Source organism: Pristiophorus japonicus, chromosome 12, assembly GCF_044704955.1.
Source record: "Pristiophorus japonicus isolate sPriJap1 chromosome 12, sPriJap1.hap1, whole genome shotgun sequence".
NCBI lineage: Eukaryota > Metazoa > Chordata > Chondrichthyes > Pristiophoridae > Pristiophorus > Pristiophorus japonicus.
The window spans coordinates 61008221-61025759 of record NC_091988.1 but is presented as its reverse complement, the minus strand read 5'-3'; the positions used below and the strand labels follow the sequence as shown (position 1 = coordinate 61025759).

The following is a 17539-nucleotide window of genomic DNA, read 5'->3' as shown; positions in this document are numbered from 1 at the left end:
AGGAGAGAGAGAGAGTGATGGGGGGAGGGAGAGAGAGAGAGATGGGGGAGGGAGAGAGAGAGTGATGGGGGAGGGAGAGAGAGAGAGAGAGGGAGGAGAGGAGAGAGAGAGAGAGATGGGGAGGGAGAGAGAGAGAGAGAGATGGGGGAGGGAGGGAGGGAGAGAGAGATGGGGGGAGGGAGAGGGAGAGAGAGGGAGATGGGGGGGAGGGAGAGAGAGAGAGAGAGAGAGAGATGGGGAGGGAGAGAGAGATAGAGAGAGATGGGGGGGAGAGAGAGAGAGAGAGAGAGAGAGAGAGAGATGGGGGGAGGGAGAGCGAGAGAGAGAGAAATGGGGGGAGGGAGGGAGAGAGAGAGAGAGAGATGGGGGGGAGGGAGAGAGAGAGAGAGAGAGAGTGAGATGGGGGAAGGGAGAGAGAGAGAGATGGGGGAGGGAGAGAGAGAGAGATGGGGGAAGGGAGAGAGAGAGAGAGAGAGAGAGATGGGGGGGGAGGGAGAGAGAGAGAGATGGGGGGGGGGGGGAGGAGAGAGAGAGAGAGAGAGAGAGAGTGTGTCATGTATTCAACTGTCATTGTAATCCATGTATAAATTGACCTAAGTTGTACACTGTGAGAACACTGACCACGAGGTGGTGAACTTGTGGGAGACACTCCTAACCTGGAGTTTCAGGTATAAAAGGGGAAGCTCCACCCATCTTTTGCACTTCAGTGCGGGCTAATAAAGGTTACTGGTCACAGAGTGACCTTCTCTCTAGTATGGGCCTTGTGTGCATTTGTACTGTATAGTACGGACATATGATTGGCGACGAGAAACTGGGATTTAAACCGCGTGAGCATGGCCACTAGCAGCACAGACGAGAGGTACTGTGTTGGTGATGACTGGGACGATTTTATTGAGAGACTACAGCAAAGTTTCGTTACTAAGGAATGGCTGGGACAGGATTCGGCCGACAAACGCAGGGCTCATCTCCTGACGGTTTGTGGATCCAGGACGTACTCCCTGATGAAGGACCTTCTAGCGCCAGAGAAGCCGGCGGACAAGACGTTCGAAGAGCTTAGTAAGTTGATCGGGGAAGACCGTAAACCTTAAGCATGCACATGGCGAGACAACAGTTTTACATGCACCGGCGGCGAGAAGGGAAAAGCGTTCCAGACTTCGTGGCAAATCTCCGGCGACTGGCGAGCCTATGTAATTTCCCAGGTGCATACTGAGCGGAGATTCTATGAGACTTTTTCATTGAGGGCATCGGGCACGCTGGAGTTTTCAGGAAACTGATTGAGACCAAAGACTTGACCCTGGAAACAGCGGCTTTGATGGCCCAGACATTTATCTCATGGGAAGAAGAGACCAGAATGATGTTTGACAAAAATCTTGGTTAAAATGCAGCAAGTGGACAGGAAGTCATCATTGTTAACGCGGCACACAGTTCTCCAGGCAGACAGGGACAATCGGACATTCCCGAGCATGTAGTCGAACCCAAAGGGGGAATTCAACAGAGACAATGGCTAGCTGAACGCCGATTCATAGCATCGCAAGGGACAATGCGGCCAGTAATGGGGCCATCAACACCTGTCACTGGTGCATTTAAGGACAGTTACAGAGACAGTCAGAGATGATCAACTGGTAATGGACCTTTGGTTTCCAACAATGGCTCATGTTGGAGGTGTGGAGGCAAACACACAGCCAGAGCTTGCAGGTATCAGCAATATACTTGCAGAAACTGCAACGTCAGCGGTCACTTGACGCGTATGTGCAGGAAGGTTGATGTACAAGGAGGACAGGCCCGATGCAAGCCCTACGAGGCCAAATGGACACTGGGGGAACTCGCTGGCAGCTGAAGTTCAGCGAGTTCATGTGGAGCACATATACAGTTCATACACCAGTACGCCACCGATAATGATGGCATCCCAGTATCAATGGAGCTAGACACGGGGGCTAGCCAGTCCTTGATGAGTAACAAACAGTTCAACAAGTTGTGGGCGTCAAAGGCCAGGAGGCCAAAATTATTGCCGATTGACGCACAGCTACGGACATATACAAAGGAGATCACTCCGGTGCTAGGCAGCGCCACGGTAGTCGTGACCCACAAAGATTCGGCGAACAGGTTGACACTCTGGATTGTCCCGGGGGACGATCCCACACTACTGGAGAGGAGTTGGCTTGCTGTCATGAACTGGAAATGGGGCGATGCCAATACAATTTCTTCTGTGGAGCGAATATCATGCTCACAGGTCCTGGACAAATTTGACTCACTATTTCAACCCGACATTGGCATTTTCATGGAGACCAAGGTAGTGATTCACATAAACCCGGACGCCAGGCCAGTACACCACAAGGCCAGAGCGGTGCCGTACGTGATGCGGAAAAAGATACAAGGCAAATTGGACCGCTTGCTGAGGGAAGGCATCATCTCGCCAGTCGAATTCAGTGACCGGGCGAGCCCGATTGTGCCGGTGCTCAAGGCAGATGGGTCGGTCAGGATATGTGGTGATTACAAGGCCACCATCAATCGGGTGTCACTTAACAACCAGTACCCGCTACCGAGATTGGAGGACCTCTTTGCGACGCTATCCGGTGGCAAACTTTTTTCAAAATTGGACCTGACCTCAGCTTACATGACCCAGGAGCTGGCAAGTGAGTCGAAGAAGCTGACCACCATCACGACACACAAGGGGTACAACAGATGTCTGTTTGGGATTCGCTCGGCCACCGCGATCTTTCAACGAAACATGGAAAGTCTCCTCAAGTCGATTCCAAGAATAATGGTTTTTCAAGACAACATCCTCATCATGGGTTGCGATACTGAAGAACACCTCCACAACCTGGAGGAGGTGCTGCGCAGACTGGACCGGGTAGGTCTGCGACTGAAAAAGGCGAAGTGCGTCTTCCTAGCTCCAGAGGTAGAATTCCTGGGGATGAGGGTAGCAGCAGACGGGATCAGACCTACCGGGTCCAAAACGGAAGCGATCCAGAGAGCACCCAGACCCCGTAACACGACAGAGCTGTGTTCGTTCCTGAACTATTTTGGTAACTTTATTCCCAAATTGAGCATGCTGTTAGAGCCGCTACACGTGCTCCTACGCAAAGATCGCAAATGGGTCTGGGGGGACAGCCAGGAAAGGGCTTTTGATAGAGCACGCAATTTGTTATGCTCCAACAATCTGTTAACACTATATGACCCATGTAAGAAACTTGTTTTAACGTGTGATGCGTCGTCCTATGGGGTCGGGTGTGTGGTGCAGCATGTTAATGTCAAGGGTCAGTTACAGCCGGTAGCTTATGCCTCCAGAAGTCTGTCCCAGGCAGAAAGGGGCTACGGGATGGTAGAAAAGGAAGCGCTAGCATGTGTATATGCAGTAAAAAAAATGCACCAATACCTGTTTGGCAGGAAATTTGAGCTGGAGACAGATCACAAACCCCTAACCTCCCTTTTGGCCGACAACAAGGCCATAAATGCAAATGCGTCGGCCCGCACACAGAGGTGGGCACTCACGTTAGCCGCCTATGACTATACAATTCGGCACTGACCAGGCACTGAAAACTACGACGATGCACTCAGCAGGCTCCCACTAGCCACCACCGAGGGGGCAACCGAGCATGCTGCTGAGATGGTCATGGCTGTGGAAGCTTTCGAAAGCGAAGGCTCACCCGTGACAGCCCGTCAGATGAAAGTCTGGACAAATAGATACCCGCTACAGTCTTTAGTCAAGATATGTGTCCTGAATGGGGACTGGGCAGCCACGTACGGGGCATGCCCTGAGGAATTTGAACCATTTCACAGGCGCAAGGATGAACTCTCGATTCAGGCCGATTGCCTACTATGGGGAAGCCGAGTAGTCATGACCCAGATGGGCAGAGAGGTGTTCATCCGAGAACTCCACAATGAGCACCTGGGCATTGTCATGATGAAGGCAATTGCCAGGTCACACGTTTGGTGGCCAGGGATAGATGCAGACCTGGAACTTTGTGTTCGCAAGTGCAACACGTGTGCCCAGCTGGGCAATGCGTCCAGGGAAGCCCCCCTTAGCCCCTGGTCCTGACCCGCCAAGCCATGGTCACGCATCCATGTGGACTACGCAGGTCCTCCTTTCATGGGTAAAATGTTTTTGGTTATAGTAGACGCCTACTCCAAATGGATCGAGTGCGACATTCTCAATTCAAGAACATCCTCTGCCATGATAGAAAGTCTACGGGCAATGTTCGCCACCCATGGTCTACCGGACGTCTTGGTCAGCGACAATGGCCAGTGCTTTACAAGTATTGAGTTCCAGGACTTCATGGCAGGAAATGGTATCAACCATGTCAGAACGGCACCGTTCAAGCCGGCCTCAAACAGCCAGGCGGAACGAGCAGTGCAGATAATCAAACAGGGGATGCTCAGAATCCAAGGGGGTTCCCTACAAAGCCGCTTATCACGCCTCCTGTTGGCCAATAGATCCCGACCACACTCGCTCACAGGGGTTCCACCCACAGAGCTGCTAATGAAAAGGACGCTCAAAACCAGGTTATCTCTTATACACCCCACCATGAAAGAAATCGTTGAGAGCAGGCGCTGGTCACAATGTGACTACCATGACAGGAATGCGAGGGCGCAATGTATTGATGTCAATGACCCTGTCTTTGTCCTCAACTACGCTGCAGGGCCCAAATGACTCGCATGCACTGTGATTGCCAAAGAGGGGAATAGGATTCTGGTAGTTAAACTTACCAATGGACAAATCTGCTGCAAACACGTGGATCAAACAAAAAGGAGGTTCAACAACCCCATAGAGGAAGCAGAGGAAGAACACGTTGTAGAGTTCACTCCACCACAGGTGACCGAACACTGGAACCAAGTGGAGGAGAGCCCAGTCACTGTGGGCAGTCCGGACAGGCCTGAGGCACCGCAAACAGCAGACACTCAGGCCAGCGCCCAACAACTGGAGCCCCAACTCAGGCGCTCTACAAGGGAGCGTAAACCACCAGAGAGACTTAACCTGTGATTCCAATAAGACTTTGGGGGGGGGGGAGGTGATTTCATGTATTCAACTGTCATTGTAATCCATGTATAAACTGATCTAAGTTGTGCACTGTGAGAACACTGACCACTAGGTGGTGAACTTGTGGAAGACACTCCTAACCTGGACTTTCAGGTATAAAAGGGGAAGCTCCACCCATCTTCTGCACTTCAGTGCGGGCTAATAAAGGTTAGACCTTCTCTCTAGAATGGGCCTCGTGTGCATTTATACTGTATAGTAAGGACATATGAGAGAGAGAAAGAGAGAGAGAGAAAGAGAGAGAGAGAGGGGGGAGGAAGCGGGAGGGGGGATCGGAGGGGAGGGAGGGAACTCAGGGAAGACAGATCACATTTTCCAACCCCTTTATATCACACACAATTTCTCGGACAGCTCGGTGCGTGTGTTACAAGGGACATTATTGGAGTGGATGAAATCCGGAAGTCACGACACCCACCCACTTCCTACCTAATAAACCTGTCAACAATCTGTGACCCACACATAAAGCCCCGTCTAAGGCCCGGGGTGGGGGGAGGGTGAGGCGGGGCGCGCGTGGGAGGTGGTAAGGGCAGGAACTTGGGCCAGGATGGGGCAGGAACTTGGGCCAAGGGGACCAATCAGCAATCAGGTCATGTGATCATGGCGCACCTATCAGAGCATTTTCTACTGCAAATAGCTACGTCCATAAATGTTGGCCAGGACACCGGGGATAATTCCCCAACTCTTCTTTGAAATAGTGCCATGGGATCTTTTACATCCACTTGAGTGCAGACGGGGCCTCGGTTTAACGTCTCATTCAAAAGCCAGCACCTCCAACAGTGCAGCACTCCCTCAGCACTTTGATGGGAAAGCAACAAAACTCCCCCACCCTGCTCCCCAGTCTGCCATTTATAAGCCTCAGTAGCCAAGTGCTAGAACGGCTGAATTGCCCAAGCCCTCCACACACTTGAAGAACTTCTACCTTGGGTTTTGGGCTCCTTCCCCAATCACCTCCACCCACATACTAACAATTCAAATTGCCTCTATTCTATGCTGTGTAATTGTTCCGGAAGGGCTCGCTATGTTTTTAAAGGCTATTCACTATTTCAGGAGTCCGTGTTTCCACAAATTGTTAAGAATTACAGTAAATTTGCAGGAAGGATTGGCTTCAGTCCAATCATTGCACGGCAGCAAAAGTCCAATTAAATTAAAAAAAATGATTAAGTGCCAATTGGTGCCAAGTATGAGAAACAGCTTATTTTCTTGTTGTGAGCAAGGCTGAGATTATCTACCCACTTCAAGCCCCAGGCCCACCAAAGGGCCACCAAATAAATGTAGGAAAAAAATATAAGGCCTCCCAAATAGGCTGAATAGAATAGAATGAATGAGAGAGGAAAAACAAGACCGAGGAAAATTTTGTTTATTGGCCTAACGTGTACATACCTATTTTTGCAGAGACAAAATCTTTACTATTTCTCTGTATTATTAAACTGTGTTATTGTATTTTATGTATTAAATATATTATATATGTTAATATAAAATATATTATATTAATATATTATAGTATAAGTCCACCATAGTAATTTATTATATTTTTACGTAATGCAATGTGTCATGTATTCAACTATCATTGAAACCCATGTATAAGCTGACCTAAGTTGTACACCTTGAGAACATTGACCACAAGGGGCGAACTTGTGGGAGACACTCTTAACCTGGACTTTCAGGTATAAAAGGGGAAGCTCCACCCACCTACTTCTCTTGAGGTCTTGGTAATAAAAGGTAACTGGTCACAGAGTGACCTTCTTTCAATTTTGGGCCTCGTGTGCATTTATACTTTATAGTAAGGACATATCATTGGCGACGAGAAACTGGGATTTAAACCACGCGAGCATGGCCACGAGCAGCACAGAAGAGAGGTACTGTGTTGGTGATGATTGGGATGACTTTACGACTTTATTGAGAGACTACAGCAAAGTTTTGTCACTAAGGAATGGTTGAGACAGGATTCGGCCAACAAATGCAGGGCTCATCTCCTGACGGTTTGTGGATCCAGAACATACTCCCTGATGAAGGACCTTCTAGCGCCAGAGAAGCCGGTGGACATGAGCAGCATGCACATGGCGAGACACCGGTTTTACACGCACCGGCGGCGAGAAGGGCAAACGTTCCTGACTTCGTGGCAGATCTCCGGCGACTGGCGAGCCTATGTAAGCTCCCAGATGCATGCAGAGCGGAGATGCTGCGAGACTTTTTTTATTGAGGGCATCGGGCACGCTGGGGTTTTCAGGAAACTGATTGAGACCAAAGACTTGACCTTGGAAGCGGCGGCTCTGATAGGCCAGACATTTATCTCAGGGGAGGAAGAGACCAGAATGATGTATGACAAAAATCTTGGCTCAAATGCGGCAAACGACCAGGGAGTCAACATTGTTAATGCGGCACACAGTTCTCGAGGCAGACAAGAGCAATCGGACATGCCCCAGCATGTAGTCGAATCCAAAGGGGGAATTCAACAGAGACAATGGCTAGCTGAACGGCGATTCATGCCATCGCAATGGACAATGGGGCCAGTAATGGGGCCATCAACACCTGTTAATGGGATAGTTAAGGACAGTAACAGAGACAGTCAGAGACGATCGACTGGTAATGGACCTTTTGTTTCCAACAACGGGGCCTCCAGCTCATACTGGAGCTGTTGAGGCAAACACCCAGCCAGAGCTTGCAGGTATCAGCAATATACCTGCAGAAACTGCAATGTCAGCGGTCACTTGGCGCATATGTGCAGGAAGCCTGCAGCCAGGTTGATGTACGAGGAGGACGGACCCGATGTAAGCCCTACGAGGTCAAATGAATACTGGGGGAATTCGCTGGAAGCTGAAGTTCAGCGAGTTCATGTGGAGAACATATACAGTTCATTTACCAGGACGCCACCGATAATGATGGAAGTGCTCCTCAATGGCATCCCAGTATTAATGAAGCTAGACACGGGGGCCAGCCAGTCCCTGATGAGTATCAAACAGTTCGAAAGGTTGTGGGTGTCCAAGGCCAGGAGGCCAAAATTATTGCCGATTGACACACAGCTACGGACATATACAAAGGAGATCATTCCGGTGCTAGGCAGCGCCATGATAGTCGTGACCCACAAAGATTCGGAGAACAGGTTGCCACTCTGGATTGTCCCAGGGGACGGTCCCGCACTACTGGGAGGAGTTGGCTTGCTGTCATGAACTGGAAATGGGGCAATGTCAATGCAATTTCTTCTGTGGAGCGAGTATTATGCTCACAGGTCCTGGACAAATTTGACTCATTATTTCAACCCAGCATCGGCACTTTCATGGGGGCCAAGGTAGTGATTCACATGAACCCGGATGCCAGGCCAGTACACCACAAGGCCAGAGCGGTGCCGTACGTGATGCGGGAAAAGATAAAATGCGAATTGGACCGCCTGCTGAGGGAAGGCATCATCTCGCCAGTCGAATTTAGTGACTTGGCGAGCCCGATCGCGCCGGTACTCAAGGCGGATGGGTCGGTCAGGATATGTGGTGATTACAAGGCCACCATCAATCGGGTGTCACTCCAAGACCAGTATCCGCTACCGAGAGTGGAGGACCTCTTTGCGACACTATCCGGTGGCAAACCTTTTTCAAAATTGGACCTGACCTCAGCTTACATGACCCAGGAGCTGGCGAGTGAATCAAAGAAGCTGACCACCCTCACGACACACAAGCGGTTGTTTGAGTATAACAGATGTCCGTTCGGGATTCGTTCGGCTGCCGCGATCTTTCAGCGAAATATGGAAAGCCTCCTCAATTCGATTCCAAGGACGGTGGTTTTTCAAGATGACATCCTTATCATGGGTTGCGATACTGAAGAACACCTCCACAACCTGGAGGAGGTGCTACACAGACTGGACCGGGTAGGGCTGCGACTGACAAAGGCAAAGTACGTCTTCTTAGCTCCAGAGGTAGAATTCCTGGGGAGGAGGGTAGCAGCAGACGGGATCAGACCTACTTCCAAAACGGAAGCGATCCAGAGAGCACCCAGACCCCGTAACACGACGGAGCTGCGTTCGTTCCTGGGGTTCCTGAACTATTTTGGTAACTTTCTTTCCAAATTGAGCACGCTGCTAGAGCCGCTACACGTGCTCCTATGCACAGGTCGTGATTAGGTCTGGGGGGACAGCCAGGAAAGGGCTTTTGATAGAGCACGCAATTTGTTATGCTCCAACAATCTGTTAACATTATAGAAGCCATGTAAGAAACTTGTTTTAACATGCGATGCGTTGTCCTATGGGGTCGGGTGTGTGTTGCAACATGTGAATGCCAAAGGTCAGTTTCAGCTGGTAGCTTATGCCTCCAGAAGTCTGTCCCAGGCAGAAAGGGGCTACGGGATGGTAGAAAAGGAAGCGCTAGCATGTGTATATGCAGTAAAAAAAAAATGCAGCAGTACCTGTTTGGCAGGAAATTTGAGCTGCAGACAGATCACAAACTCCTAATGTCCCTTTTGGCTGACAACAAGGCCACAAATGCGAATGCATCGGCCCGCATACAGAGGTGGGCACTCACATTAGCCGCCTATGACTGCACAATTCGGCACAGACCGGGCACTGAAAACTGCGCCGATGCACTCAGCAGGCTCCCACTAGCCACCACTGAGGGGGCAACTGAGCATGCTGCTGAGATAGTCATGGCTGTTGAAGCTTTCGAAAGCGAAGGCTCACCTGTGACAGCCCGTTAGATTAAAGTCTGGACAAATAGATACCCGTTACTGTCTTTAGTTAAGAAATGTGTCCTGAATGGGGACTGGGCAGCCATGTACAGGGCATGCCCTGAGGAATTTAAACCGTTTCATAGGCGCAAGGATGAACTCTCGATTCAGGCCGATTGCCTACTGTGGGGAAACAGAGTAGTCATGCCCCAGATGGGCAGAGAGGTGTTTATCAGAGAACTTCACAATGAACACCTGGGCATTGTCATGATGAAGGCAATTGCCAGGTCACACGTTTGGTGGCCAGGGACAGATGCAGACCTGGAACTTTGTGTTCGCAGGTGCAACACGTGTGCTCAGCTAGGCAACGCACCCAGGGAAGCCCCCCTTAACCCCTGGTCCTGGCCCGCCAAGCCATGGTCACGCATCCATGTGGACTACGCGGGTCCTTTCATGGGAAAAAATGTTTTTGGTTGTAGTAGATGCCTACTCCAAATGGATTGAGTGTGCCATTTTAAATTCAAGCACATCCTCTGCCACGGTAGAACGTCTACGGGCAATGTTCGCCGTCCATGGGCTACCGGATATCTTGGTCAGCTACAATGGCCTGTGCTTCACAAGCACTGAATTCCAGGACTTTATGGCAGGCAATGCAATCAACCATGTCAGAACGGCACTGTTGAAGCCAGCCTCAAACGGCCAGGCAGAACGAGCAGTGCAGATAATCAAACAGGGGATGCTCAGAATCCAAGGGGGTTCCCTACAAAGCCGCTTATCACGCCTCCCGTTGGCCAATAGATCCCGATCACACTCGCTCACAGGGGTTCCACCCGCAGAGCTACTAATGTAAAGGACGCTCAAAACCAGGTTATCCCTTATACACCCCACTATGAAAGAAATTGTTGAGAGCAGGCATCAGTCACAATGTGACTACCATGACAGGAATGCGAGGGCGCGATGTATTGATGTCAATTACCCTGTTTTTGTCCTTAATTACGATGCAGGGCCCAAATGGCTTGCAGGCACTATGACTGTCAAAGAGGGAAATTATGTTTTGGTAGTTAAACTTACCAATGGACAAATCTGCCGCAAACACATGGATCAAACTAAAAGGAGGTTCAGCAATGCCATAGAAGAAGCAGAGGAAGAACACGTTGTAGAGTTCACTCCTCCACAGGTGACCGAACACCGGAACCAAGTGGAGGAGAGCCCAGTCACTGTGGGCAGTCCAGACAGGCCTGAGGCACCGCAAACAGCAGACAATCAGGCCAGCGCCCAACAACCGGAGCCCCAACTCAGGCACTCTACAAGGGAGCGTAAACCACCAGAGAGACTTAACCTGTGATCCCAATAAGACTTTGTGGGGGGGGGAGGTGATGTCATGTATTCAACTATCATTGTAACCCATGTATAAGCTGACTTAAGTTGTACACCTTGAGAACATTGACCACAAGGGGCGAATTTGTAGGAGACACTCCTAACCTAGACTCCACCCACCTACTTCACCTGAGGTCTTGGTAATAAAGGTAACTAACTGGTCATTGAGTGACCTTCTCTCAAGTATGGGCCTCGTGTGCATTTATACTGTATAGTAAGGACATATCACAATGAACATGAACAAACATAACTATAGGTCCATTTGGATCCAATCTGTGTTTCAGAGTTGACGGCAGTGGCTCTTACACAATGTTCCTTTTACAGAGAAGGAGACTGCATTTATGGAGACTTCAGTCTCCAACTTGTACTCAAGTTCCAGAGGTGGAAGAATAATTCTGTGGCCACTGAGAGAGAGAGAAAAAATATTGTACGTGGATGTTTCTAACGCAATTTTGAAGCTTTCCGTCTTGGCTCGGTGGTATCACTGTCACCCGAGCCAGAAGGTTGTAGGTTCAAGTCCCACTCCAGAGACCTGAGCACAAAATCTAGGCTGACGCTCCCAGTGCAGTACGGAGGGAGTGCTGCTCTGTGGGAGGTGCCGTCTTTTGGATGAGACGCAAAACCGAGGTCCCGTCTGCTCTCTCAGGTGGATGTAAAAGATCCCACAGCACTATTTCGAAGAAGAACAGAGGAGTTTTCCCTGGGGTCCTGGCTAATATTTATCCCTCAACCAATATCACTAAAAAAAATAGATTATCTGGTCATTATCACATTGCTGTTTGTGGGAGCAAATTGGCTGCTGCGCTTCCTATATTACAACAGTGACTACACCTCAAAAAGTACTTCATTGGCTGTAAAGCGCTTTGGGACGTACTGAGATCGTGAAAGGCACTATATATTTATATATAGTGCCTTTCAGTCTTTCTTTGGCAATCCATGAAATAGTGCAGCAAGATGTGGGTTTCTGCTTGTCAAAGAGCAAGTCCCTTTGTATGTTTTTATGTGCGAGGCAAAATTGATCAGGTAATCAACCTTTGTTCATCTAAACAGAGCCACTTACGAGCTTCCACATTATCCAATGCATTTGCTATTCCGTTCAGATTCTCGAAGAAATCCTGGTTGTAGATGTTCTCAGTCTCTGGTCCAACACGGTTCTGATGAGCAATGACTCGCATCGAAGGATTCATCTTTATCACCGCTGCTGCTGCCGTCTCCGACTTCATTTTCTATCCAGCATTTAAAAAATACAAACCAGACTATATTAGCACTCTTCTAACAAAAAAAACCAGCGGTTCGTCAACAACAGAAATTCCCCCTGCCCCTTGCCACCCTTAATACACACACACTGAAAGCAATGGGTGATGTAGCAACAGTGTGCAGCCAGAGGCATCTGGCACAGGGTCAGATATCTCAGTCATTGCTGGAAGAACTGCTGCCCAGACACCAGTTCCGAGGATTCCTGTGACTTTAATCCATGCTTCCCCCACCCTCGATCAGTACGTGTCATTTTGCGCTGGTCAAATGGACAAGAGGCCAGTTAGTTTTGCACCACTGGTAGTTCTACTACCATTGGTGTAAAGCTGGAATGATGGGGGGCTGCCTACCTCAGGTATTTAAAATTTTCATCCTAGTATTCAAATCCATCGATGGCCTCGCTCTCCCTATCTCTGTATCCCCCTCCAGCCTTACAACCCTCCGTGCTCCTCCATTTCTGGCCTCTTGCGCATCGCGTTCCCAACTTTCTTCGCACCATCATTGGTGGCCGTGTCTTCAACTGCCTAGGCCCTAAGCTCTGGAATGCTTTTCTAAACCTCTCCACTTCGGTACCTCTCTCCTCCTTTAAGATGCTCCTTGAAACCTACCTTGGTCATCTGTCCTAATATCTCCTTATGTGGCTCTGTTTCAAATTATGTTTGATAATAGCTCCTTCTCAAGACATTATAGTATGTTAATGACGCGATACAAATGCAAAAGGTTGTTGTTACTCTAAAGCCACAACCAGCGCAAACAGCCGAACTACCAAAGAGCCGGCACAGACACGACAGGCCGAATGGCCGTCTTCTGTGCTAGAAATTATGGTTCCGTGACGTCAGTTAGGGTGCAGTTATATTCCGCACTGCAACACAGATCCTACCTGACGGCAATTCAAGATCAGCAGTACAACTGCATTAACAGAGATGACCTGAGTGGTAATGGTTAACCCATTATGGTGACCTAGCTTCTTAAGCACTTCTGCAAAGCGCCAGATCACTTCTGCCACATGGGAGTGACATCGTTCCGTCTTTAGACTGGGCCTGCAGAGGAAATTTGACTCAAAAGGAGCTTTCCTAAGCTGAAGATCTCAGTTAGTGCGCCTTATCTGATGTGCCAGAGAGCACAATACAGGTCTTCTGCAGCAAGTTACCTGTGATGTTGGGAATGTTCACAGAGAGGAGGAAAGATATCCCAAGAGGGGGTGCAGCCCAGTTTCACAAGAATGACTCAGGGTTAAATTACGAGGGTGGGTGGCACAGACTAGACTTGTATTCCCTTGAATATTGAAGATTAAGGATGTAATGTATGCACCTGTGAATATGCTCACAGGTTTGTGGAGCTGTCACAAAAAAAACTACAAAAATACAAAAAAAACAAAAAAGGGCCTTGGGAAATGTTTGGAGTGTCCCCCAGATCGGGGGGCATGATTTAATGTTTAAGATTTAATGTTTAATATTGTTTACTCCAAAAGAGTTGTGGAGCTGTTGCATTGTGAGTGGCTTAGCCAGTCACGTGATGATCACAAGACTCAATAAAACCCCAGTTAGTTGGATCAAGATCATCCATGATGAGGCATGCAGTTGTGAGCCAAGTGGATGAACTGGTAATGTGTATTGTGATTGTTAAACCTTTGTTAATAAACCAACTAGTTCTTAATAGCAATGTGTTGCTATGGATTCTTAAGCAAAGAACCCATGAAGCAAATATATTAAAGGAGTGATGCAATTGAGGTGTTTAAAGAAGTTGTTAGGGTAGATAGAGAGAAACGATGTCCTCTGGTAGGAACATCCAGCACAAGGGGCATAACCTTAAAATTTGAGCCAGGTTGTTCAGGAGTGATGTCAGGAACCACTTCTTCACACAAAGGGTAGTGGAAATCTGGAACTCTCTCCCCCCAAAAAGCTGTTGAGGCTCGGTCAATTTTTGTTTGGCAAGGGTATTAAAGGTTATGGGACCAAGGTGTGTAGATGGAGTTAAGAAACAGATCAGTCATGATCTAATTGAATGGTGGAACTGCCTTGAGAGGTCGAATGGTCTGCTCCTATGTACTCATGTCGTGTGCCATGGAGCGATGAAATGTGTGAAATCCTCGTCCCTACCCTGGTTACCTCCAGAATCCACTAGTCCAATGATCTCCTGGCCGGCCTCCCATCCTCCATAAACTTCAATTCAACCAAAACTCTGCTGGCTGTATCCTATCCGGCACTAAGTCGTCTCTCCCATCAACCCCTGCACTCGCTGACCTACAGTGGCTCCCGGTCCCCAATGCCCAAGATTTTAAATTCTCATCCTTGTATTTAATTGCCTTTGTTCCCTCGCCCCCTCCCTATCTTTGTAACCTCCTCTGGCCCTACAACCCCACCCCCAAAGTTTTCATTCCTTTGATTCAGTCCTCCTGCACTTCTCTCCATTGACTGCCCTGCCTACAGCTACCAGGCCCGATGCTCTGGAAGTCCCTCCCTAATCTCCTCCAACTCTTAACCTTCAAATCTCTCCTTAAAACCGCAGCTCTTGGACCAAGCTTTTGATCAACCCTCCCAATATCTCCTTTGAAAGAAGAAAAAGATGCATTTATATAGCACCTTTCATGACCACTGAACATCTCAAAGCACTTTAGAGCCAATGAAGTACTGTTGGAGCGTAGTCACTGTTATAATGTAGGAAACGCGGCAGCCAATTTGGGCACAGCAAGCTCCCACAAACAGCAATGTGACAATGACCAGATAATCTGTTTTTGTTATGTTGATTGAGGGATAAATATTGGCAACAACAACAGGGATAACTCCCCTGCTCTTCTTCGAAATAGTGCCATGAGATCTTTTACGTCACTTGAGTTAGCAGACGGAGCCTCGGTTTAACGTCTCATCCAAAAGACGGCACCTCCGACAGAGCAGTGCTCCCTCGGAGTGTCAACGTGGATCTTTTGTGCTCAAATCCATGAGTGGGACTCGAACCTACAACCTTCTGACTCAGAAGCGAGTGTGCTACCCACTGAGCCATAGCTGACACTAATAAGTATCTATATGATTACGCTTCTGTGACGTGCTTTGGAAGGTTGTTCTGGGCCATGTAAAGCAAATTGTTGTTGCTGTGTGCCCTTGGTATCGGACTCCCTCATGTGGTGAGCTGCCGCTCCCTCCTTCAATCCTTTAAAGAGCATCACCATACGGCGAAAACACGTGGCACAAGCAACAAAAATCCCATGGGACAGAGGAGAAGGTTTATGTATGAACTGTTTGTTAAAGCAGGAAAACTCTGCAAGAGCCTCCTGAAGCGTTAAGGGCTGAACACATTTTCTAAAGTTACAATGAAAGAGTATCTTGTTGAAAAAAAAAAACCCAAGGTCATTTCGCCATCTCGGGGGTTAACTAGGTGGTAGGTATAAGCATAAAAACAAAGTACATAAAGATGTTGGAATTGGAACAAGCGGCTGAAGCCTCTCTGCAGTACATGTGCTTTTAATCAGCCTTCAGTTAGAGGTGGGGCTTCAGAAAACACAGTCCAGTCATTAAGAAAAGAAGGGGGAAAAAAAGTATTGGCTGGAGCCAGCCTGGGAAAAATGCACAACTGGCTGGAGGAGGAAGCTGGAACAGGATTCGCGAGATCCATCCTCAGGAACTGCTGTCACACTCCTCCAGGCGGCTAGTCTGGAAGGGGCGCTGGGAGCAGGATGCCCTCCTGGTCACAGACACTGCCGGCTGAACAACCCATTTTGGGAGGGCTAACAAGGCAAGGGAACACACATTAAATGGTGGGACACTGAAAATTGTAGAGGAACAAAGGGACCTGGGAGTGCATGTCCACAGATCCCTTAAGGTAGCAGGCCAGGTAGATAAGGTGCTTAAGAAGACATATGGAATACTTGCCTTTGTTAGCCGAGGAATAGAATACAAGAGCAAGGAGGTTATGCTAGAACTGTATAAAACACTAGTTAGGCCACAGCTGGAGTACTGCATACAGTTCTGGTCACCACATTACAGGAAAGATGTGATTGCACTAGAGAGGGCACAGAAGAGATTTATGAGGATGTTGCCTGGACTGGAGAATTTTAGCTATGAGCAAAGATTGGATAGGCTGGGGTTGTTTTCTTTGAAACAGGGGAGGTCGAGGGGGGAGACCTGGTTGAGGTGTATAAAATTATGAGGGGCCTGGATAGAATGGATAGGACATACCTATTTCTATTAGCAGAAGGGTCAACAACCAGGGGGCATAGATTTGAAATAATTGGTAGGAGGGTTAGAGGGGAGTTGAGGGGAAATATTTTCACCCAGAGGGTGATGGAAGTCTGGAACTCACTGCCTGAAAAGGTGGTAGAGGCAGAAATCCTCACCACATTTAAAAAGTACTTGGATGTGCACTTGAAGTGCCATAACCTACAGAGCTAAGGACCAAGAGCTGGAGAATGGGATTAGCTGGATAGCTGTTTGTCGGACAGAACGGACACAATGGCCCGAAATGGTATCCTTCCCTGCCGTAAATTTCTATGATTCTATGAACCCAATTGAAGAAAGTGGAAGAAAATATTGCCTTCGACCCCCTTCCAACCCCTGCCTCATTCCTCTCCTGAAGCTGTTGATTCTTGCTGGGGTTCAGTGCCAGGAGGACTGTCACTGGCATTTCAGCGAAGTGGCCATTTTCCATGCATGAGAAAGTGTGCATTGGCTGGCTATTTGACCACAGAGGGCATCGCAGTCAAGCCCTGCCAACATCCGTGCATGTGCACCGAAGGGATGGCTGGATGGCGATCAGGGACGGGAGCTCTGACACCTAAGATTCTGAAGGGGATTGACAGGGTAGATGCTGAGAGGTTGTTTCCCCTGGCTGGAGTGTCGGGCACAGTCTCAGGATAAAGAGTCAGCCATTTAAGACAGAGATAAAGGGGAATTTCTTCACTCAGAGTTGTGAATCTTTGGAATTCTCTGCCCCAAAGGGTTGTGGATGCTGAATCGTTGAGTATATTCATGGCTGGGAGAGATAGCTTTTTGGACTCTAGGGGAAATCAAGGGATCTGGGGATCGGGCGGGAATATGGAGTTGAGGTCAAAGATCAGCCATGATCTCGTTGAATGGTAGAGAGGCTTGAAGACCTGTAAGGGCTACTCCTGCTCCTAATTCTTACGTTCCTATGGGTTACCCACCTCCCCAGCCCCGAGGCACTGAGCCCAAATTGTGACATTCCAACTGCCACCTCCCTCCCCGAAACTGAGATGAGGCACAAAATAACGCT

General features: G+C 48.7%; 1 protein-coding gene across 2 annotated transcripts in view; it reads right to left on the bottom strand.

Annotated features, from left to right (window-relative positions):
• LOC139277286 (ubiquitin-like modifier-activating enzyme 1) overlaps positions 1-17539 on the bottom strand; it is a 355737-nt gene that overhangs the window by 271502 nt on the left and 66696 nt on the right. For both annotated transcript variants that reach the window (XM_070895554.1, XM_070895555.1), the window contains exon 14: positions 12120-12285. In XM_070895554.1, the coding sequence (XP_070751655.1) occupies positions 12120-12285 (166 nt within the window). The remainder of the gene's footprint in view (positions 1-12119; positions 12286-17539) is intronic.